Consider the following 10,072-nt stretch of genomic DNA (forward strand, 5'->3'; position numbering starts at 1 on the left):
ATTTTGTGTTTTTGTGTTTTTGTTTTGATTGCAGGTTAGTAAATAAAAAAGGAGGGAGAGTCCCACAAGTATAGAAGCCATGGATTGATGACAATCATATGAAGCCGAGCCACAGTACCTAGCGGTTGGCAATGGGAATAGTCAAACGAATTTGTTCAAGTTAGGTGCTTTATAGGTGAGAGATCTATTAATTTTTCTAGCAACTGACAACTCTTAACTTACTACATAAATTATAACAATAATTCATTCAAGCTAAAAGTCCCTTTCTCTCTTATTATACGCTTTTTTACTCTTCAACATAAATCGTCACAAGCCGACTTGGAGGTTACTGCCGCAAATATGGAATCACTTTCCCGCAACACACGGTCTGACCCCATTCACTATAGGGGCTTGGGTTGAGTTTAGCAGCCGTCTCACTCTCGCGACATTTCCTCCAACACCTAATGGATAAAACTTATATCCCGGGCGGTTTCTCCAACGGTAAGCAGCTGCCCTACTCCTTTTCACTATATTCTCATTTTAGCCTTCTGCTCCCATAATCTGTCTTACTATTGATTGAACAGAAGCTATTCTCCAGCAACTCAGGCATGGCATTGCCAACTTCGAGATCGCTTCTTCTCCAGTTCCTTCAGTTTCCAGTCAATGTTTTCGCAGTCCACTTCCCTTGGCGCCCTCCCCTAATGTCACGCCTCGATTCTTTGCCAGGATTGGGCCCTCTCTGTAAGTGGTTTTTGTTTTTCTTTTGGGTTAAGAGTAAGCAATTGATTTTTAACCAAAGACCTGATGGTAGAATTTAGTCTGGTGCTGAATGAGTAAAAAGGGATTCTTTGAGTAGGCTAACTGAGATTCTGTGATTGTTTTGCCTTTCAGAGGTGCAGGTTCGCCAGCAATGAAGAAAGTGGAAAGGTATTCTGTTCAGAAAGTTACTGGTGATGGCCGCTGCCTGTTCCGTGCCCTGGTATGGCCGAAATCTGTCTGTTCTAGCATTTTAAGAGTTGAATTCTCTGAGCTGTAAAAGTCAAAAAGTGCACGTCCTCCCACTAAGCCTTGGTCTATTGACATGCTGAGTTTTAGTAGCAGCTGGGTTGGATGATCTTTGAACTTGTGTTATGCAGCAGTAGGTGTATTTTGATGCCTGTTTCTGCGTTTCACTCTTGTTTTTTTGGCTTTTGAGTTCATTTCTTGGGATCAGGTTAAAGGAATGGCTGTCAACAAGGGCATGGCACTTGGTCCACGAGAAGAGAGAGAGAGTGCAGGTCCGTGTTTAGCCTATGGGTATATCCAAATATCTATTTCCTTTTCTTTCTTCCAGATTTCATCATTATTACATTTAGTTTTGGTTTGATGTCTTTACCCTGAAAAGTATTCTTCATGACAATCTCTCAGTGAATTCTTCATATGAATTATGCATTGTGCTAAGCACATGAATCAAAATTTTCTCGTCATGTTTTCTGCAACTGTGCTAAGGTGCCAATGGATCCCATACCTTCTCTTGTTTCATATAGTTATCTACAGCTTTCCAATATAGTCCTTCACGAAATGGAAACTTATGATGAGTTAATGGCAGATGAACTACGGATGGCAGTAAAAGAAGTTATATGTGACAATGACAAAGAGCGTCTTCAATACGAAGAAGCATTAGTTGCAATAACCGTTGATGAACCTTTGAGGCGGTGAGGTCTCATTTTATTAGATGGAGGAGATTTCCTCTAGGATTGTGCTATTCCAGGTGATGTTTGAAATCACTTATAGTTTAAAGTGCCTTTGCAGTTACTGTCAACGCATTGGAAGGCCGGATTTCTGGGGTGGAGAGGCTGAACTTCTGGTTAGTATAATATGTTGCTGTCCTCAATCCATAAATTTGGTTTTATCTTTTTCGCATTAACATTTCCCTTGTTACGAGTGGGTGTCAATGGCTCTGACCTAGTGTGGTCAGATGGCAAATCATAACTGTTTTCTTTTATTTAGTCCTGAAGAAAATTGCTATGGCATGTTACCAATGTCTGAACTATGTACGGATGATAGAGGGATGAGATGATGTTCGCCTCTTTCTGCTTTCCCTCTCCTACCCCCCTTGTTTTGGCAAGGTTCCCTGTTTTCTTAATTTTTCTATTACCCTCTTTTTCTCTCATACCTACTCTTGCTTCATATTTCTAACTTAAATAGGTGATGAGAAAAGAAATTGAGGTTCCAATCTCTTTTCTCCTGCAAGGGCTTCAAAGTTTTAGTGTTCAATAGCTTTACAAACTGTTCATAATGATTTCACTGTTAACCTGTTTCAGTTATTCCTGCTAACTAATGGATTTCTTTAACGTTAGGTGCTATCGAAGTTGTGCTGCCAGCCAATAGTTGTATACATTCCAGAACATGAGGTAGTTTTCTTGCACAACCAATACGTTTAGATTGAATGTTTTAGGGCTTGTTAAGTTTAGGACCAGTGCACATCTGCCACTGGATTTCTGTGTTGAAGCAAGAGGATTCACATTTTGGTTACATGGTGGCCAATTAATCAGTCTATCCCTCGGAACAAATAAGTTTGTACAAGTTAATGCCTCCTGGAGTTGCTCCAGTAGCAGGTTGAGATGATAAATCCTAAGGAACAATCATCCATGCATTGGAAGATCTTTGTTTCGAACTTTTAACACATCCTCCTTGATGATGACGTTACGTGGGGGATCTATAATTTTTCAAAATGTGTTTAGTTGATAAACTTAGTTAATATTAATACAATAGAACTTCTTACTTGGTCACATAATTATCACTTAACATGAATCCTCAGTTTAGTTTGCTGTGACAGCATGTCAAGTATTTTGTGATAATGAATGATGTTGTGAAATCCTATTACTCTGAGTATTGATTATGAGTTGTGATCTCTCAAATGCTTGTGTTCCTTGAACTTGCAGCATGGTGGGTGGGGAACTGGTTTCATTCCTATCCAAGAATACGGATCTGAGTTTCGTAAAGGTTCAAAGAAGGGAAAGCCTCGAGAAGTCGTACGACTACTCTACACCGGCAAAAACCATTATGATCTACTTGTGTGACTTGACATTCGCCACAGTCCGGACACAGATGTAGTAACTCTGCTAAAATAAGGCAACTCATAATAGTTATGGAGTCTAATTAGGTTCTGCTCTAGAGTTCTTATAATTAAACGAGTTGGTTATGTTTTCATTCTCATGCTATTTTTCCAATATATTTTAGTTTATATGATTGTTATAAAGCTGCTAATCTGTATAAGCTAATGTTAGAAGAAAAATATCATGCATTTGAGAATGATCAGCATGGCATTGAATGTCGCTTGCACTGTGAGATCACTGAATGTCTATACAATGAACGCCGAAGAAGGGAAGACATAATGTGCCGCAATCTTCTCTTTTGATGATATTGTTCGTTCTATGCTTGCATTGTCTAGGATTACAACGTTTTCTGGGTTTTTCTTTTCAACCTACCATTTGAGTTATGTGAAATGCATGCATTTCTAAACTAAAAAAATCAGAATTTCGACTTTTGCTCTTCTGAAGAAAAGAAGTAATATGAAGCAAGAAAGATGAAAGTGATTATCATTAGAATAAGAATATAAAACTTCAGCACCAATATTATTAGGATGTGATTGATTGTTGTTTTTCTTTATTTTGTTCCAATGAGAAATATGAAATAAAAAATAATCTTAGTGGATGTAGGTGTTTTTGTTAAAAGAAGAACGTGAAGGAAGTGTGTTGGGATTCTCTGATAATATTGCCAAATTCTTGTCCTATGAGTGAAATTAGTGATAAAATGAGGACCGCGATTGCAATTTCCCAAACAGGCAAACTTCCCTTGCTGAGAGTGCCGTGTGGTTTCAAATGAAAACCATAGAGCAATAACTATATTTTCCAGTTTCCACTTCCTCATCAACCAATGTAACTCAATGCGTCGCTGAAAATTTTATAGGTGAAACGCAGACCAACCCAAAGACGAAACGATATATGCAAAAATTAGGGTTTTACGGCGGCAGAGAGAGATAAATGAGTAGTGGCCAGGAAGCAGGAGGAGGGGGGACGAGCAATGGAGGAATGTTGTACCACGAGGTACAAGAGTCGAAGCTATGCGCTGTGCATTGCGTGAACACGGTGTTGCAGGGTCCGTTTTTCTCGGAGTTCGATTTGGCAGCCTTGGCGTCCGATCTAGATCGTACCGAGCGCCAGATGATGCTCGGCTCCGTCACCGGAGATTTTCTCCCTGAGCTCTCGCATAACGTCTCTCTCGATGGAGACTTCAGCATCCAGGTATAACTGTTAAATTCTTTCAGAGCATGCTCCACTGCAGTTCCTTCACGATTTTGCTTATCCGTCGTGTTCTTTTATGGACTTTATCTCGTCTAAGGTGTGTTTCGCAAATTTTTCCTTGTAGAGAATTAGATCTTTTTGAATACGGTTTCTTTAGATGGAATTTCTTTTTCAGTGATGATATTGGTGAATTTATCTCTATGCTCTAGCAAGGAGTTTCAGTTTTTTCCGTTTGTTGATGTTTGGTGAAAGACTTGATTGTTTAGTCCAATTTATGACTTCTTTTTTAGCATTCCTGGGCGCTTGGTTATCCCAGTCGTGGGATAATAATAATTTAACCTTCATGCCTATGATTGGATGATATATACAGCATCGTGCCTTTAAAAAGTAAAGTTTCATCTTTCCTATTATGTTGGAGTTTTGTATATCAGTCAACCTGCTATTGTGTACGCAGAGAATACTTTTCTTCAAATGTCTTGTTTACTGATGGAATTGTCGGAATTTTTAATGGAAATTTAGTGATTCTCTGCCTCCATTTGGCATTTCAGTTTGTCTTGAAAAAAATGTACGTCACAATCTCAGTAAGCTGATTTTGCACCTCTGCAGTTCTTTATATGTATCCAAGCTATGACTTGGATAAGGAAACTACAACATTTCTTGTAGGTTACACCTAGGTTAGTAGCATGCTTCTCTCATTGCTCAGGACGTTCTGTATAATATGGCATTTTTATGAATGAGGTAAAGGAAGCTAATAATAAAGTAGGTTTTGCTAGGTCTTTTGTACTTAATAGAACCCAACAATTTGTCATTTCTTAGCAAGCTACTTTCAAGCATGTATAGGGATGACTAGATTGCATTAACTGGGGTGTGGTATACTTTTCAATAAATGTCTGTATAAGAATAAGAGGAAAGCTTGCATTTCAAGTTTCATATATCACATACATAGTAGCAATGATTTTAGCAAACATTAGCAAATAAATATCAATTTCCTTGGTTAATCTCATGAATATCTGGATCTCTTAGTACTAACCCAATAACAGGGGACATGCATGTGTGGCAAGACATTGGTTGTACATGAGTTATGAAGCTGTTCTCAAAATATCTAGTAATAATGCTATCATAATAGGAAGTTAAGGAGGAGAAGTAAACGTTGCATCAATTCTCCATATAGTACTTCAAAACTGGCCTCTTTATTTTCCATGGTACTGTCAGAATTAATTCCTTGCAGGTGCTTAGCATTTAATTTATATTCCATGGATGATTAGCTGATATGTATGCTTGTATGCATGTGGAAGTATAATTGACAGATTATCAAATGCGTTTTTTACCTTACTTTGTTATGTTGGTTTAATTCAAGCTTTCCTTTATTGTCTTAGAATGGTATCCTCCTATTTGATCTGAGGAAGATGTCTTTGAGAAATGGAAGAGCAGAATCAACTTAATTATTCTTCTAATGATATGCGTGAGGTTAGAACTGTTATTGTTATTAATAACAGAGGAACTGAGTTTTTTAGGGCCGGGTAGTAGGAGTTTTAGGCACCATAATTCCATGTAGACCTCTCTGCATCGCAAGTTATTTTGTAAACCCACCTGGAGTTACATTCATGGACACGTGTTCTGGAACTGCTTTTTCCCAAACCAATTTTCAGAAGCAAGTACTGAGTATATGATATTTTTGGTGGCAGGTTCTACAAAAAGCTTTGGAAGTGTGGGATTTGCAAGTAATTCCCCTGGATAGTCCCGTGGCTGAGCCTGCTCAGATAGACCCAGAAATGGAGAATGCCTTTATTTGTCACCTGCAGGACCATTGGTTTTGTATCAGGAAAGTGAACGGAGAGTGGTACAATTTTGACAGCCTATACCCGGCACCGGAGCACCTCTCAAAGTTTTACCTTTCCGCCTACCTCGACTCCTTGAAGGGCTTTGGCTGGAGTATTTTCTTGGTAAGGGGAAATTTTCCAAAGGAGTGTCCCATGACATCCTCTGAAACTTCCAATGGCTACGGGCAGTGGCTATTGCCCGAAGATGCAGAGAGGATCACCAAGTCATGCAATTCAGCATCTAGAATGCTTGAAGGAAGTACTACGCAACAGCTTTCTAATCCCCGAGTCCAGTATGAGGAGGCAGAAACGTTTGTAGATGATGAAGATGAAGACTTGAAAGCTGCAATAGCTGCCAGTCTGATGGAGTCGTCTCAAGCAATTGAAACGCATCCTGGCAACTCAGGAAATGAAAAGAAGACCAATGATTCAGAAAAAGCATGACATGACACGTCCAAGTTCAGCAACGATACTCTTAGTTGTTTGCTCGCCGCTTTTGCATGTACATTGTTATATCTTTTGAAAAGAAACTGTAAGAACTTCTTTTATCAGAAAACTACGATGATATAGGGGATTATACCACCTTTTCTTAAACCAGATACAGTTGAAAGCCTTTATCAATTACTAAGTCAAGGTTTCTCGCATTGCATTTTCCGGGTTCTGAATCATTAAATAGTAGGCATTCAGCTATGTAAGTATCTAAATCAACAGAGCAATCATCATCTTAGACATCCCAAATGTCTTATGTTCTATTTTCGTTTTGCTGATTTATAATCTGAACTGGTGCGGGTATTTGTTGATTTTTGTCATGTTGGTAAGTAGCTTCCATGTCTGAAACAAACTTTCTGGTATTTTGGTCCTCTTACCTGGAATTGTAGATAGTCTAAAATAGGAAGAATTTATTTTTTTTTAAAAAAAAGAGAGAAAAAAAAGAAAACAATGGTTACATGAAGAAGTTGGATGTATTTGAAATTTAAAACGATAGCATCTGGAACCAATTCGTTCAGAAAAAAGGAGTTCCACAACACCACGTCAACAACTTTTCAAAAATTAGAACATCTCACGATTTAACTCTCTCTAAGCTATATGGTTAAGAATTTGGCATAAGCTCAGCAGGAGCCTATGTTCACATGATTTCATAATTAATGGATACTAGCTTGCAAATTAATCAAATGCAGAGAATTTCAGAAAATTTTCAAAGGAAAAATAATGAATATATGAGAGATCACAGAGCAGATTCATAATTCAACGAGGTTTCTGCTACCTCCAATTTTATTGCCAACTCTGATAGGGGGGTCATTACAGTGATTAATGATAAATCATAAGCAGCTGAACTCAGGAGGATTCTTGAGCTGATCAATACGAATTCAGAAGAAATAAAAGAAAATGACAATCAACTGAAGGCACGTTCTGAATTGCATTATGCCTTCAATTGTTTTCACGTAGCAAGTTAACTTAATTTATTGTAAACAATGTGAAAACAATAGAAGAGGATAGTATTTCCTCTAGCGAGACCTAATGGCTGCAGAAATCCAAGTATAATGCTATCACAAATGGCTTTTAAGCTCTGTTCTTTTGTTTTAAGACGACTCTAAATTTTTGACGAACTTTTTAGCCTGCAAGTGAGCAAGAAATGAGAAAATGAATTCCATGGTTTAGGGAGAGTGAAAAGGATAAAAGAAGAAAAATTTAGAGGTTCGTATTTGAAGCAAAGTTGTGAAAGATTAGTACCTGCTCCAACGTCAAAAACATGATTACATTCCATGATCCAAGCCGTCCAAAGTTGGGGATAAAGCCTTTGTAGAATGCCAGAGGTCCCTGCAAAACATGACATTTGACAGCGTAATGTAATCAAAGCCAACTAAGATGCTGGTTAGACTGAACCCAGTTTATGAAAAGAACATCAACATGAACAACATTCCTTCTTTCGATAAATCACGAGATAATGGTTATATGCAGAAATTCAGGTTACAAAGTTGACCCTCATAATAGTGAATAAGAGTGCAAGCTGAAATGGTTAATCCATAAAATTGTGATAAGAAAGGCAAAAATGTTAAATCAGAGTGTTAAGTTGCTCCTTTTGCAGATATGCAACTTTAAGGGTACACTTCCACAGCTGCAATCCAGCTATGTTACAGCCTCACAGTCTCGAGATACCTTCAAATCGAAATTTTATTTCTTTCCAAGATGGACATCAAGTTTTGCAGACAAGCCAGATGAGAATTTTGCACCCTCACTTTTTCTAAACTCAACCTCAAGCAAGGGTTAGAAAATAAGAGTGTGGGGCAGCAGAAATTGAAACTCACATCATTCTTCAGAGTCTTGACAAAACAATCAAGTGTGCTCTTGTATGTAGAATCTCCCATCATTCTTGACTTGACCTGCCACAAAGAGCCAACCAAGTTAATTAGCAGGCCTCTCTGGAAAACACACAAAAAGCTTTTTGGCTGTCTCTAAATCTCCTACCATCTCTTCCAGTCTTTCTCAAAGAATCTGTCAATTTTCCAAGAACAGAACAAAAAATGCATTTAAAGAGGTGCACTTTAGTAAGTTACCACATCAACTGGAGAGCCTATGCAGACTGCAAAGAAACCAGCTCCTAAACCAGCTAAGAGATGGGTGAAAACATTGTCTGTGAACCCAGGGATTTTCAGAATTGTCTGTATGGAAATTAAAACACAAAAAAGGATAAGTAAAAAACACAAGACAAAACAAATTAGTCTAAAGTAGAGGACATGAAAATCAAAAGCAGATGAAGTGTCGTCATACCTGCTTCACTTGATCATAACTGGCTAGTTCAGCAGCATTTATGATAGCATTGCGTGCAACATTTGGTCCGAGTCCAGTCCACAGAGCTGTAACTCCTTCCTAAATTTTTAATGAAGATTAAATCCAAGAGGATCAAGTCGGATACTCATTTTCTAAAGAGCAACCTCAAGGAAGCAAAAGCAGGGTTTCAGAGGCATGACCTGTCTCACAATCGTAGAATAAGCATTTAGAGCTCCAGAATAACGCCTGGGCACACCAGGGGGTAGTTTCCCCTCAGCTTGAAGTCGTACTTTAACAAGGTCAGTAGGATTGGCTATAGCGATTCCTACGGCACCTGATTGATATTTAATAGTTCATTTAAAATTCTTAACATTCCCAAATACCTCTTCTTATCTTCATATCCAAGAGTTAGCTTTCAGATATAGATATCTTCAAACATAAAAAATGAACCAGCATATTGCACCATCAATATTAAGCCAGGGAGTAACAGGAAGGCAAACCATCAGCAGTATGTTCTCACCAGTTGTGAGTGCAGCAAGAACTTTCTTTGACAATGGTACATCTCCAACATGATCTTTACCAACATAGAAGGTTTTAACCTATCAAATACAGAAATCAAAAACCACTGAAGCAAAACAAACTCTAATCTAAAGAAAAAGTCAAAGAGGAAACATACAGGTTCATATAAACCAATCCTTAAACCTCCAAACAGGCATTGACGGTGTAACCCTGGCACAATACCCTTCCACAGTGCAGCCAGCCCTTCTTCCCTCGCAATAGTTCCAACCGTTCCTAACAATCCCCTATATTTTGGCAAAGGCATCCCATCCCCGGCAATGGATTTCTTTTGCAACTGAAGACGGACCTTGGCAGTATCCAATGGGATTGTACATATCTACATGCAGATAGTGAAATTAGCAAATTAAAAAATGCACTCCACCAATGATATGCAATTCACATATCAAAACTCTCAGATGACCATAATATATGGAGGAAAACAACAAAATCAAATTTCTCAAAAAATTCCTAGGCGACTATGAGGATTCCAGTATACACAACCAAACAGAAACAGAGCAACTTCATCTAATTCGCCAGGAAAACCTCAAAATTATAGACCAAGTTTATATAAAAGGATAACCGACAATAAAATTCGGACCTTGCTGATATGCGCCCCCCCCCCCCCAGTCAAACGAGAATACCATCTAACAAGTCACTACA

General features: G+C 38.3%; 3 protein-coding genes across 4 annotated transcripts in view; 2 read left to right on the forward strand and 1 right to left on the reverse strand.

Moving 5' to 3' along the window:
* On the forward strand, positions 88 to 4,001 carry LOC105161565 (OTU domain-containing protein At3g57810). Of its 2 annotated transcripts, none has more exons than XM_020693941.1 (9): positions 88 to 175; positions 314 to 480; positions 564 to 720; positions 871 to 958; positions 1,175 to 1,256; positions 1,568 to 1,673; positions 1,771 to 1,825; positions 2,319 to 2,372; positions 2,904 to 4,001. In XM_020693941.1, the coding sequence occupies exons 2-9, from the start codon at positions 444 to 446 to the stop codon at positions 3,039 to 3,041; spliced, it is 717 nt and encodes a 238-aa protein (XP_020549600.1). In that variant the 5' UTR covers positions 88 to 175; positions 314 to 443; the 3' UTR covers positions 3,042 to 4,001. The 2 variants fall into 2 exon arrangements, with proteins under 2 accessions (XP_020549600.1, XP_011077599.1); XM_011079297.2 differs by having other exon boundaries at positions 94 to 175; positions 1,193 to 1,256.
* LOC105161566 (ataxin-3 homolog) lies at positions 2,937 to 6,816 on the forward strand. The gene is made up of 3 exons (XM_011079298.2): positions 2,937 to 3,071; positions 3,931 to 4,265; positions 5,951 to 6,816. The coding sequence occupies exons 2-3, from the start codon at positions 4,005 to 4,007 to the stop codon at positions 6,527 to 6,529; spliced, it is 840 nt and encodes a 279-aa protein (XP_011077600.1). The 5' UTR covers positions 2,937 to 3,071; positions 3,931 to 4,004; the 3' UTR covers positions 6,530 to 6,816.
* LOC105161567 (mitochondrial uncoupling protein 1) overlaps positions 7,323 to 10,072 on the reverse strand; it is a 3,622-nt gene continuing 872 nt past the window's right edge. Inside the window, exons 2-9 of the mRNA XM_011079299.2 lie at positions 9,531 to 9,749; positions 9,375 to 9,453; positions 9,055 to 9,188; positions 8,855 to 8,953; positions 8,641 to 8,745; positions 8,392 to 8,466; positions 7,817 to 7,903; positions 7,323 to 7,701 (exon numbers count right to left, since the gene is read on the reverse strand). Coding sequence (XP_011077601.1) covers positions 7,666 to 7,701; positions 7,817 to 7,903; positions 8,392 to 8,466; positions 8,641 to 8,745; positions 8,855 to 8,953; positions 9,055 to 9,188; positions 9,375 to 9,453; positions 9,531 to 9,749 — 834 coding nt within the window. The 3' untranslated portion in view covers positions 7,323 to 7,665. The remainder of the gene's footprint in view (positions 7,702 to 7,816; positions 7,904 to 8,391; positions 8,467 to 8,640; positions 8,746 to 8,854; positions 8,954 to 9,054; positions 9,189 to 9,374; positions 9,454 to 9,530; positions 9,750 to 10,072) is intronic.

The sequence above is a fragment of the Sesamum indicum genome, linkage group LG5 (assembly GCF_000512975.1).
Source record: "Sesamum indicum cultivar Zhongzhi No. 13 linkage group LG5, S_indicum_v1.0, whole genome shotgun sequence".
In the NCBI taxonomy this organism is placed as follows: domain Eukaryota; kingdom Viridiplantae; phylum Streptophyta; class Magnoliopsida; order Lamiales; family Pedaliaceae; genus Sesamum; species Sesamum indicum.

Bases quoted from the DNA above. Each gene is read 5' to 3' on its own strand.
- LOC105161565 (XM_020693941.1), top strand. From the start codon at position 444: ATGGATAAAACTTATATCCCGGGCGGTTTCTCCAACG. The intron at 481-563 runs GTAAGCAGCTGC...TTGATTGAACAG, and splicing joins CCCGGGCGGTTTCTCCAACG to AAGCTATTCTCCAGCAACTC. The intron at 1,257-1,567 runs GTCCGTGTTTAG...AGTTAATGGCAG, and splicing joins AGAAGAGAGAGAGAGTGCAG to ATGAACTACGGATGGCAGTA.
- LOC105161566 (XM_011079298.2), top strand. From the start codon at position 4,005: ATGAGTAGTGGCCAGGAAGCAGGAGGAGGGGGGACGAGCAATGGAGGA. The intron at 4,266-5,950 runs GTATAACTGTTA...TTTTGGTGGCAG, and splicing joins ATGGAGACTTCAGCATCCAG to GTTCTACAAAAAGCTTTGGA.